The 13,140-nt window shown below is 37.9% G+C and overlaps 1 protein-coding gene across 1 annotated transcript in view; it reads right to left on the reverse strand.

The window, feature by feature from the left end:
* Positions 1 to 2,454: 2,454 nt before the first annotated feature.
* Positions 2,455 to 13,140, reverse strand: part of LOC101442210 (solute carrier family 2, facilitated glucose transporter member 2-like) — a 28,546-nt gene continuing 17,860 nt past the window's right edge. The window contains exons 6-11 of the mRNA XM_012527653.4: positions 12,357 to 12,519; positions 11,450 to 11,637; positions 8,470 to 8,574; positions 4,751 to 4,852; positions 3,279 to 3,476; positions 2,455 to 3,190 (exon numbers count right to left, since the gene is read on the reverse strand). Of these exons, the coding sequence (XP_012383107.3) occupies positions 3,077 to 3,190; positions 3,279 to 3,476; positions 4,751 to 4,852; positions 8,470 to 8,574; positions 11,450 to 11,637; positions 12,357 to 12,519 (870 nt within the window). The 3' untranslated portion in view covers positions 2,455 to 3,076. The remainder of the gene's footprint in view (positions 3,191 to 3,278; positions 3,477 to 4,750; positions 4,853 to 8,469; positions 8,575 to 11,449; positions 11,638 to 12,356; positions 12,520 to 13,140) is intronic.

The raw sequence follows: 13,140 nt of genomic DNA on the forward strand, positions 1-13,140 counted from the left end.
GAGATAGAGGGATACAGTTTAAGGCTGACTCAGCCTTTGGCTCGCAAATTTTTGTCTTTTGTATCCTACCAGCCCTTTCAGGCCAGGTGAAGCTGTGTCATTGTCTGTCGCTGGAGCCAGGTCAGAAATAAAGATGCTGAGACTAGGGAAGTGGATTTGGCCCAATGGATAGGGTGTCTGCCTACAACATGGGAGATCCAAGGTTCAAACCCAGGGCCTCCTCATCTGTGTGATGAGCGGGCCCATGCGCAGTGCTGATGCACGCAAGGAGCGCTGTGCCACGCAGGGTGTCCCCTGCATAGGGGAGCCCCACGTGCAGGAGTGCGCCCCATAAAGAGAGCTGCCCAGCACGAAAAAAGTGCAGCCTGCCCAGGAATGGTGCCGTGCACACAGAGAGCTGACACAGCGAGATAACACAACAGCACGAGACACAGATTCCGGGTACTGCTGACACAAGCGGACACAAAAAACACACAGCAAATGGACACAGAGAGGAGTCAACTGGGGGATAGGGAAGGGGAGAGAAATGAGACCAAACAGCAGGAAAAAAAAGGAACTCATTCCCGTAGGGGTCAAATTGTGCAAGTTTTGGTCTTCCCTCCTCAGTCTGCCTGATTTGTTTACATTTCAGAAATGTCAGGAGATTATTTTAAAAATGTATCCAGAGTCTTTAGTAGGTAGGTTGTAGTTCATTTACCTCATCTTGATCTGAACTGGAAATCACTTCAAAACTTAAAAAATGACTTTTTAATGTACAGGGCTTAACCAATTTTTTCACAAATTGTGGGCAATGCATACATGCATAAAGAAGTATACAAATCATGATCCTACCACGCAGAGATAATCATTCATATTAACATTTAGGTGAATTTTCTTTCAGACATTTTGTTATAAAGAGAAACTTTGTGTTTGTTTTGTTTTACAAGCATTTGGATCATAATGAACAAGTTGTTTGGCAAACTGCTTTTTCACTTAATACAACATGAGTACTTTCCAAAGTCAGCTAACATTCTCCCAAATTATGATTCTGCAGTATTTTAATATTTCATCATATTTTATTTTCAGTCTTTTTGATATATACAGTGAGTTTCTTTTTATTGCTCCTATCAGCAGTGTATGAAGATCGTGTTTCCTCAGCACCTTTCTCAAACATGCTTGTACCATTTGTAATAGCTTTAGCAATTTGACAGGAAAAGAATATAGCACCTCAGTTTTAGACATTAAGATAATTTTGCACTGTCATATATGTTGCAATTTTTTCCACTTTATTTACTTTTTAATTTAAAAATATACATAAGTTTTTGACGTTTAGATAGTAAAACTATCAGATTTTTTCCTTTGCTGTGTTTTCCTTTGGTTTTATTTAGAAAAACGTTTCATTCTCCAAGGTTAGAAAAATATTCATCTAAATTTTCTTTTGGCTCTTTACATTTAGTTTTTTTGTTTTTTGTTTTTTAATTTGGCCTTTCTCTCCATACACAGCTATTTTGTTGGCCAATGTGAGATAGGTATTCAACTTTATTTTTTCCAACTAGCAAATAGATGTTTAGTAGGATGTATTAAGTGTATGGTTTCTCCTTGTTTGAAATGCCTTCTTTATTAAGTTTTGATTACTTTTCCACAGTTGTGAATAGACAATGTATAAACTGTTTGGGTCTTTAATTGTATTATATCAATTTATCAATACTGCATCATGCCACCCTTTTTAAATTATAGTTTTACTAAGTTTTCCATATTTAGCAAACGAAAACACAAAATGCCCAATTAAATTTCAATTTCATAATCTCACGAGATATTTGAAAGAGACCTTCACTAAAAAGTTTTTGGATGTTCATCTGAAATTCAAATTTAATTGAATTCCTATATTTTATCTGACTACCCTCTATTCCAAAATCTGGCCATAAAATTTGCCTTAAATCTTCTTTTCATTTGAAAAGTTCTAACTGACTGCCACAGTAAATATTGTCTCAAATAGCGGGGCTCCTGAGGGATCTGGAAATCTACAGACACTATTGGCAGGGCTGACAGTTCAGGATTTTGGTCCCCTGCAAGAGGGCCCTACTTTGGAATTTATGCTTCCCAGTGTGATGGAGTTGGACTCCCTACACAAGGCTATTCTGCCTCTTCTATTTGAACCTATAGCCAGTACTAGAGTTGATAGGTGTATGGTCAAGAGACTTAAATCTTTGGGCTGTTCATGTGCCAGCTGGGCCCTGAATCTCAACAGAATTGCAATACCTCCTCTCCAGGTCACTGGATTCACCCAGGACAAGTAAGAAGAGATGATGATGGACAATGACCATCCCAAGAAACAGAGAGAGTGTGCAACTGCAAGCAAGATTGTTCCATCCATCTGTCTCATGGAATATAAGCCTCCTCTCAGTTTGAGGCAGAGTGGGCATCACCATCCCTGAATCATCAGGATTGGGAAATGAACGATGGACTAGAGTAGACTTACTGTTATTCTACTATAGATTTATTGTGATTCTAATAATGGAAGAACTTATATCATTGATGTGGAGGCAGTGAGCACTGGGGGTTTTGAGGACAGGAAAAGGGAAAAATAGGTGTAATACAAGGGCATTTTGGGGACTTGGGAAATGTCCTGAATGACATTACAATGACCGATACAGGCCATTATATATTTTGTCATAACTTAGAAAATTGTGTGGGAGAGAGTGTAAATTACAATGTTAACTATAATCCTTGTTTAGTGGCAATACTCCAAAATGTGTTCATCAATTGTAACAAATGTACCACACTATGAAGAAGGTGGTTATTGTGGGAAAATGTAAGAGGGGCAGGGAATGGGGCATATGGGAATCTCCTATATTTTTTATGTCATATTAATGTAATCTAAGTATCTTGAAAAAATAAAAAAGAACAACAAAGAAAAAATATGTTAAAAAATAAAAAGGTAAAATAATACTTGAAGATGTATGTGGAAATAAAATTCTCAAGGAATCCTTATTTTAAAAACCTCTCAAAAAGCAGGTAGTCTTTACACAGTCTCTGTAGCTCCAAGGTATTCCACTTCTTCCTCAGCTATTGATCGTTGAGATGAGCCACCACTGTGTCAGAATTCTGCCGCAATTTCTTGGAAGGACTTTCCCTTGGTTTCTGGAATTTTAATGAATACAAGAGGGAAGCGAAACAACAGGTACAAAAATATATAAAGTCCACGGAAGTCCTGCACAGAAAAGAAACACAGAGTTCCAATTAGCAGCTGTCTGACCCTATCTTCGTTCAGTAAATTTGCACAGTATAAGGCTGCTTACCAAAATGTAAGTCAAAGATATGACTATGATGAAACTGCAGGTCCAGTTGCTGAATGCAGCTATTGCTAAAGCAGCAGGGCGTGGTCCTTGAGTGAAAAACTCAGCCACCATGAACCAGGGGAGGGGGCCTGGCCCAATTCCAAAGAAAGCGGTGAAGAAGAAGATGGCCGCCAGGCTCACATAACTCATCCAGGCAAACTGAAACCGAGGGAACATGAAAGAAAGTTGGAACTTGGATATTTGGGTGGGTTGTCCTTTAGCTAAGTAGCTTCCCACTGAGTTTAGAGGTGACACAGCTCTCTTACTGATGTGCTTATGTAGAATCGACTACAGTTATCCTAGATTGAGGATAAATCTTTTGAGCATCATTAGGGCAAATACTCAGTTTGGAGAATTTATATGATGCTTAACCATTTTGCTATGAAAAAGGTGAGGCAAGAGACCACTGGCCTTTGCTCTTGCCCATACTAGGTTTCTGGACTGGATGTATGATCCTGTGAAATAGGAGAGGAAGGCACTGGGCTCAGGTTAGTTTCAGGTACTTGCCTGAAGTGAAGCAGGCAGCCACGTGGCAGAGCTGGGATTAGGACATGCTCGGAGCTAACCCCGGGGCTGTGCTCTAATCATGTTTTACACAGCCTCTCAGCTAACAAGCATGATTTACGAGCTGATGTCCAGTTGAAGCAGACTACATAGGGAATCGATAGATGGATCTAGAACCTGGCAGACAAACTGCTACCATTTGAACACACGTCCTCCAATACCCCCAAGATGGCTGCTGGAAAAACTTCACGGGAACTCCTGTTCGGAACAAGATAATTTCAGGAAGCCAGGAGAAGCACAGGATATCTTTCAAGGGCCTTATCATTGGCCCTCCTGGGGGACTGATGGGTGGGGTAATCAATCAAAACAGCAAACTGCTGGAACGCCTCCCATGCCATTAGCAAAGGGGTGGAAATAATTAATGGTTTAAAAAGTAAGCACAAAGGCTGAACCAGCCCTCTCTTGCCTTTTAACCCCTATTCAAGCCTTCTTCACCCCGGCATAGATCAAAATGCAAGTAAAACCTGGGCATTTATACCCTATAACAGAAAATTGTAGTCTGTAAATTGGCCTTTTCATCACTCTCCAGCCCCTTCTTCTTTACCTGGGACCCATGATCTGTTATTTTCACCCATTTCACTTCCCACCCTACCTTGGTAAATTGCTGGCCTAATCAACATGGCATGCTTTTGAAATTCATTCCTTGCAGTTTAGCCAAGGACCTAGACAAAATCCAGCTACACAATCTATAACCCTAAGAACCTAGTTGTCCCCTTTTCTTTATATAGCTCCTTAGTGTGATATGCCAATCCTCTGGCTTCATTTCATAAGTCAATTTCAAGTGCTTTTGACATATAAAGTACTTTAACTTGAACAAAGAATTGCTATCATATGGTCACCAAAAAGCTCAGTGTGGATACGAAACTTACTTGTGGACAAAATGCCAATGACATCCAGATGACACAACAAAACGTCCCAACGAGTCCAATATTAAGCAGAAAGCATCTCCCTCTCTTCTCCACAAAGAATACCTAGGGAAGTTAAAAATATATTTCTTAGTTTTATAGGTCACCAAATACTGACTTTAGACATAAATAGTTCTTTTCTTCCAAAAGTACCTGGAAGGAAGCAGTTCTATTATTACATTTTACAGGTAGTGATCTAGGAGGGTCAGCTGTGCCCAGAGCTGGTCTCAGTAAACGGAGGTAATCAACAAACACCTGTTTAACTGAGTCACATTGTGTGGATTAGGCCTTTCTAGAGGTAGAATCATAGTGGTACTGCCACTCTAGGATTATCATTTTGGGTACAAAGTTCAGATGGTATACATTCTGGATCACTCCCAATAGATTTCCTGCATATTTAAATGGGAAGGTTCAGCATAAAATGTCATAAATTTATCTTCTGATAATTGTCCTCTTATAATTAATACAGAATCTTGAAACAAGTTAGTTATTAACTATTTCCATCCAACATTCTGACTGCTAATAAAGTCAACTCATGACCATTCACCTGACATCATGCTTAATTTAAGTCTTTTACCATAATCCTCAGGTCTGTGCTTTTCTGGTGTGGCTAAATGTATCTGGTGCTAGATGTGAAGTAATTCATTTGAAAAGATAGCCTTTGGCAAAGGGTTAAAGTCTTTTTTATTCTATTTCAGCAGCTATGTCATTGATTTCTTTGGGCCTGTTGACCCTTACATTAATGGTTAAGATTTACGATGAGCTCAGATAGAGTTTGCTGATAGACCTTTGCCTACTCAAGGCTGGTGACTCACAAAAAGGACTACCTGTGACAATTTCTCACCTTGCTGAGTAAATTGACTAGGCACATCAGTCTTTTGGAGTGTCAATAGCAATGACAGCCTTAGTATATTGAGCTTTGGCTCTGAAAATATATGGGAAATATTTATTTTCACCTACAGAGAAAGCCCCTTTCATCTCAGAGGTACATTCGTATTTCAGATAGCATGAGAAAGAAGTGGGAAAAAGAAAGTGTATATTAAAATTTCTCTGAAAACTGTAACTTTCAGTGCTGACTTGATGACTCTGTTTCAAGTCACCAAGAAAATAGAAGCATTCTCAGGATCAAGGGCTTTTACTATGTGTTTCTTCAGTTTCTGAAAAATTATCTCATTCATTGAGAAGATGTTTATTTTCCTAATAAACTCTAAAACTGCACACCTTGAAAATTGAGTTGGGCTCTCTCTTAGAAGTAGGCTAGATGAGCACTATAGAGTGGAGGTGAAATTTGTTGCTTGTCGGTAGTTAGAAGTGTTTGCCCAACTAAAACCCTAATTTTTGTTGCGTATCACCTACATCCTGGGTGACAAGCTAGAGTTTGCTGGTAACTGCTTCTCCTCCAGGTCCATGTTGTAGCCAGTTTTCTCCATATTTCTTTCCATGTTTTCTCTCTACTATTACAAGATCACTTCTACAGACCCATTAAATGGAAGTTCATACAGAATGGAGACCATAATTCAGGATGGAGTTAGGAAACTCTATTTTCCTGTATACTCATTTAGTTTGTTCCTTCCAATTAGTGAAATAAATATTATCAGCATTTATTTCTATTGGCATATATTCATTTGTAAGGATACACAGAATTACTTAACATTGGTTAACTCTGGAGAAGGGGACTGAGTGACTGATGGACTGTCTTTGTTGTAAGTTTTGAACGTTAAAGCAACTTTTCAAAAACAGAATTACCATGTGACCTGGATTGCCAGGTCACATGGTAATTCTATGTTTGACTTTCTCAGGAGCCACCAAACTGTCTTCCACTGTGGCTATACCATTTTACATTGCCATGAATATGTATGAGGGTTTCTACTTCTCTGCATCCTCAACATTTGTTTTTATGTTTTTTTTTTTAAATAGCCATCTTAGTTGGTGTGAATTGCTATCTCACTGTAGTTTTAATTTCCGTTTCTTTAATGGCAAATGATATTGAATATGGTTTCATATACTTATTGGCCATTTGAATATCTTTGGAGAAATGTGTAGGCAAACCTCTGACCCTTTTAAAATTAGGTTGTCTTTTTGTTGCTGAGTTGTAGGCTTTCTTTATATATTCTAGATATTAAACCCTTATCAGATATATGGTTTCCAAATATTTTCTCCCATTCTGTAGTTTGTTGTTTACTTTCTTGATAATATCCTTGATGCTGAAAAGTCTTTAATTTTGAAGAATTCCATTTTATCTAAATATTTTTGTTCCTTCTGCTTTTTGTATAAAATTGAAATGTCTGTTGCCCACTATAAGGTCCTGAAGACTTTTTCCCTATGTTTTCTTGTGTTAATTTTGTAGTATTTGCATTTATATTTAAGATGTTGATCCATTTATAGTTTTTGTACATGTTGAGTGGTATGGGTCCACATTCATTTATTTGTCTGTGGATTTCCAGTTGTCCTAACACTATTTATTGAACAGACTATTCTTTTGCCCATTGAATTGACTTGGCACCCTTGTTGACAGTCAAGTGGCCATAGATGTATGGATTTTTCTCTGGAGTCTCACTTGTATTCCATCAGTCTAAATGTCTATTTTATGACAGAACCATACTGTTTTACTTATTGTACCTTTTCATTAAGTTTTGAAAACAGGAAATCCTCCAACTTTTTCTTTCTTTTCCAAGATTCTTTATGTTATACCGGGCCCTTTGCAATTTCATATGATTTTGCAGGCTAGCTTTTCCATTTCTACCAAAAAAAAGGCTGGTGGAATTTTGATAGGGATTACACTGACTTTGTAGATCACTTTAGGTAGTATTGATATTTTAATAATAGTTTACTTTCCAATCCATGATCATGGGATGTCTTTTCATTTATTTAGGTCTTCTTTCATTTCTTTCAACAATGTTTTATAGCTGTCAGTGTACAAGTCATTTACCTCTTTGGTTAAATTTATTCCTAGATATTTGATTATATTATATGCTATTGTCATTGAATTTTTAAAATTTCCTTTTCAGATTGTTCATTTTTAGTGTTTAGAAATTTAACTGACTTTTGCATGTCTTCCTTGTATCCTGCAACTGAGCTGAAATAATTTATTAGTTCTAGTAGCTTTCATATGGATTCTTTGGAATTTTCAATGTATAGAATCATGTCATCTGTGAATAAGGATAATTTAAGTTTTTAGAAAGGACCATGTTTATTTTCCTCTACTTATTTAGTTAAAACCCCAATAAATTAAAAAAAATTTTTCCCCAAGAGCCATCATGATAAAAAATCATGGGAATCATGGAAGGAGAGGAACCTAGGTTGAAGAGCCAATATTGATAGAAATGACAAGACATGGGCTGATTCCCAGGGCCATAAGTACACACTGAAGGAGAAGAAACCGAGGGCTTTATACAGGGAAAGGTCCTTTGTGCCCCCAAGTGAGTTCTTAATTCACAAGCCAGTGACTAAACTGCATCCCAAGAGACAGGCAAAAACAGTATCCACCTTCTCAGTTATGCCTAATCATAATAGGACTTATCCACAAGTGTGGCTGGGTTATCACAATTAGGACTTCTTCCCATAACCCTCTTGGTTGTACACGCCCAGTGCACATGGAGAAAAATCACTGCGCCCTCTTGCAATCACAAGTTTTCCCCTTTTTTGGACAGGGGATAATTGAAGTATTTATCTAGACTACTTACAAAGACAACAGTGAAAACTACGTTGACAATACCAAGTCCAATCATTGCATAATCGGGATGGCTGATTCCAGCTATCTCAAAAATGTAGGCTGAGTAGTAAAAAATCTGAAAAGTAAAAAAACAGTTTAGCCTTAATCAAGGAACCTACTACATGTGGCCTTAAAGTAAGAAATATTTTAGATGCCTAGAACTTCAGAGATTTTGTCCACCCTCTCCTTCTAGGAAGGAGAATCCACAGTCGTTCTTCAGTGTTCAACACTTTCTAATTGCTTAAAAGCTTTTTCTTTTCTGGGAAATGATGTGGCTTAATCAATTGGGCTCCCTTCTACCATATAGGGGGTCCAGCGGTCGATGCCCAGGGCCTCCAGGTGAGGGCAAGCTGGCCTATGCAGCAATCTGGCCCACACAGAGTGCTGACCCATGCGGTAATGTGGCCCCATACATGATTGTTACCCTGTGTGGGAATGCTGCCTCGCATAGGAAAGCTGCCCTGCACAGAAGTGCCGGCTGATACAGAGAGCTGGCGTAGCAAGACAATGCAACAAGAGACAAAGAGGAGAAAAAATAATTAGACGAAGCAGAACAGGGGAGCTGAGTTGGTGCAAGAGACTAATCACCTCTCTTCCACTCTGGAAGCACACACAGAAGAACACACAGCGAATGGACATAGAGAGAAGATAAGGGAGGGAAAGGCGGTGGGGTGGGGCGAAATAAATAAATCTTTAAAAAAAAAGTCTCATATTTACCAGAAAACTCTACTACTGTATTTTCTTTCTCTTATAATTTTCAATTGTTTAAACTTTTTGTTCAAGTCTAACAAACATGTAAAAAGTGCACATATCAGAGTATAAATCTCAATTAATTTTCACAAACTGTACACACCCATGTAATCAGCCCAGAGATGAAGAAAAAAATTTACAACCCTCCAGAACCCATATATATATCCTTCAACCCATTGTGTGTAACACATTACAATTGCACTTCTAATATCATAGTTAAATTTTGCTTAGTCTTGTACTTTATACATGTTTTATTTTGTGCCTTACTTCTCTTGAACATTACTTTTGTAAAAATCGTCCATATCATTGCATGGATTTGTAAACTGTTCATTATCATTGGTATATAGTCTTGTACGGTATTGATATACCACGATTTATTTACCAATTCTACTATTTATGCACATTTGGGTAGCTAGCTGCCAGTGCGAGAGATTAAGAATAATGCTGCTATGGACATTTAGTACAATTCTTTTGGTTAAGTAAAAACATACTTATATCTAGGAATAAAATTACTGGGCCACAGCACATGTATGTGTTCATCTTTGGTAGATATTGTCAAACAATTTTCCCAAGAAGTGTCAATTTTATGTTCTCACCAACATATGCAAGAGTTCTGGATGCTATCACATTTAATCCAACGTTTTCCATTTGTCTCAGTGGAGATAGAGAAACCTGGTTCACATCCTCCCTAATAGACCTTTATTATTTTGTTATGTTTACAATAGTCATTTAAGTCATTCGGTCTACCTGTCTTTCCCAAATAAACATGTCCTGTTGCTGGTACCTTTTCCAGCAGACAGGGCTGGTACATGAGGACTGCATAGACTACGTGTTCAGTGAGTAGTGGCTGACAGCACACAGTGAACTATCCTGCCATTTTTAGGCTTCCCATCAACCTCAGAGTCAGCATTTCCTGGATGCCTCTCTAAGTCAGGCACTGTGCTGGAACAGGAGGCAGAGAGGTTCATAGAAACTATTGTATATTGAGGCAGAGTGGAGACAAAAGGCACCATTTTGGTCTCTGATTCCCAAAGTTATGTAGAGTTATTAGACAAAATTGAATATCACAGTCTCCTTAAAGGGGGCAGATATTATAGCAGAGCAGTATATGGCTTGTACAGTGAGATTCATATCTCCTATTTCTTCAAATGATGGGAATTACTTCCTTTGCCTCCCTCAAATCTCTGTCCATCTCTCATTCTCCCTCAAAGTGTCCCTTGTGGATCTCAGATTGGTGCAGTACACTATGGCAGAAGCTGAATCACATTTTAACATCAATGAAAAGGGATAAGTAATATTCTTTATCTAGTTACTTAACAAATGCTTACAATGTTTTCCTGTTCCTAATAGTTAGTAGAAACATTCTAGTTTATATAACGTAGGGGTTTCAACTGAAAACCAGAGAGCTAGCTACTTTATTTTTCAGGATGCTTTTCAAACATGCCTTATCTACCCTTACTTATCATGATCATGCCAGTTCACTCTTGTATATTATATTGTGCCATCTCCCCAAATGGTACAAAATTTGTTGGATGGCTGGAGCTTTATACCTGCCTATTTGGTATACTGCCTTTAAGTAGTGTGTCGTGAGGCATAGAATTCTTTTTGCCCTTGTTATCAGAAGTCCTAAATTTGATACTCAATTCTCTAAGCCCTTTATAATTCTGAGTTTTTAGATGCTGATTTTTTTTTTCTTTAGGTACTGGGGCTGGGGACTGAACCTTGGACCTTGTATGTGGGAAGCCAGTGCTCAACCCTGAGCCACATCAGCTCTCCTGAGTTGGTTTTTAGCTTGTTTGATTGTTGTTTGTTTTTGTTTGTTTGTTTGCTTCTTGGAGGTACCAGGGATGGAACCTGGGACTTCCCATGTGGGAGGCAGGCACTCAATTGCTTGAGCCACATCTGCTCCCTTCTATTTATATTTATTTATTTATTTTATTATCTTTTGCCTTTTTCTCCCCTTCCTCTTAATGTATATATAATACCATTGATTTTAGACATTTTTTAAAAATTGAAGTTAATTTTAAACAGTAGTTGAGATAACACAAAGAAAATTAATGCATGCTCAATACATATTTGTTTAGGAAGACATGTGATGTCAACATTTTAAAATGTATTTTAACTACTTAAACATCTACCCCTTACCCTCTCTACCTAATTTTACTTTGGTCTGAAGAGTTAGAGGGAGTTCTTAAACTTACTACATTGGTTCCAAAAAATTGCTGAGTCATATGGAGCCTCAAGGCTGCTAGAATGGGCTTCCAGTAGCTGGAATTGGTGAAGAGTTTAATTATGGAGACTTCCTGATCACATGATGCATCTTCCTTCTCTCTTCTCATCTCAGTAATGTCTTTGGTGACATCGTCAGATCCTCTGAGACTTTTCAAGCCTGTCCCCAAAAATGATCACATTGAATCAACTCAGTTTAAAAAATAAATAATTAATTTTATTTTGTTAATAAAAGAGCTAGAGATCTTTTGGCCCTTTTGAGTACTTAATAGTGTGGGTGTAAGAAATTACTTTTTGCCCAATTAAATTCTGCTCTTTGGTTAATACCAACAGAAAGCAGATTTGGTTTCATTCCAAGACAAAGAAAACTGTGATCCTTACTCTTTAAGAAGCACAAAGTTGGAAGGGTCTTTTAGAAACATCTGACTATCCAATATCTTCCATGTAGGTCTCTGGTTTGGGCTGGAGTAAATGCTTATGAGTGCAAAATGGCATGGAGTTGTACTTTATCCTTATTTTGTCATTTGTTGTTTAAGAAAAACAAGTCTTCTCATTTTTAAAAAAGAGCATAATGTTCAAACCTGACAACTTTTAACATTTTGCTTTTTCAAAGTCAAACTCTAAAAGGTATCTTTTCATTTCAAACTGTTGCAAAAGATTTGTTCTTTAACCTTGGAAAAAATAAAGTAATAAAAAGTAAAAAAAATAACATGGAGCAATCACATTAAAGTGATTTTACACACTCTTCTTCATGTAACCACTGCCTTCATTTGAAAGGCATTGCTACCCATTTCAAGAGCAACCATTCATGAACTTTTTTTCCATAAGCTGAAAATTCTAAAACAGTAGGCAAAAAAAAAAACCAACCCCCATACTTACTATCCCTCGCTTTGACTTCCTCATCCACCTTGATATAAAGGTATCTGGGGCTTTCAGGACAGAAGAAGAGCAACAGAGACTGTAGGGCAACTGGCACCACAGATAGGCCAAGCAGGACGTGCCACAGATCCTGATTGCCAAGGACAAAGCGGAGGCCCAGAATCTGAAATGGTAGGTAAGAAGCATATCAACTGCAAAGCACTTTGGGGCTGCCTTTTACAACAACCTGTTGAAGAAGCACCTAGGCTATTCAATAATATTTCCTAACAGCTTGGTTCAGGTATGCCCAAGATGGAAACTTTTACTAATGTACCTAACCTTAACTAAATTAGATTTATGTGTTTCACAAACATTTCACCTATTAAATGAAAATAATTTTACCAATTCCACTGGGACATTTAAGATGGGAATCAAACAAACCTTTAAAAACATATTTGATATTGAAAGAAACACACAACTGTGTTCTCCAGGCAATGAGATGGAATAATGCTATTTTAAAATCATGAATAATTGTGGACATTTGTTTAAGAATTCTTTTTGAGAACTTAGACAGAATGGGATTCATTCAAAGGACAATTACTCTGATGTGAACCAGCTTTGTGGTCCCTACTCTGTGACTCACAGACTGCCCCTGAGGAGCCCACGGCTGAGTTCCACAGAGTCCCTGTGAGACCAGGGGCTAGGAGGGTGCAGGCCCCCAGGTGCTAAACAAGAGCTGCTCTGGTCGTCATGTACATATTAGATTTCCAGTTATGATTCTGAAAGTGAAGAATATCCCGGTGCC

This window comes from Dasypus novemcinctus, chromosome 4, assembly GCF_030445035.2.
Source record: "Dasypus novemcinctus isolate mDasNov1 chromosome 4, mDasNov1.1.hap2, whole genome shotgun sequence".
Taxonomy (NCBI): Eukaryota; Metazoa; Chordata; class Mammalia; order Cingulata; family Dasypodidae; genus Dasypus; species Dasypus novemcinctus.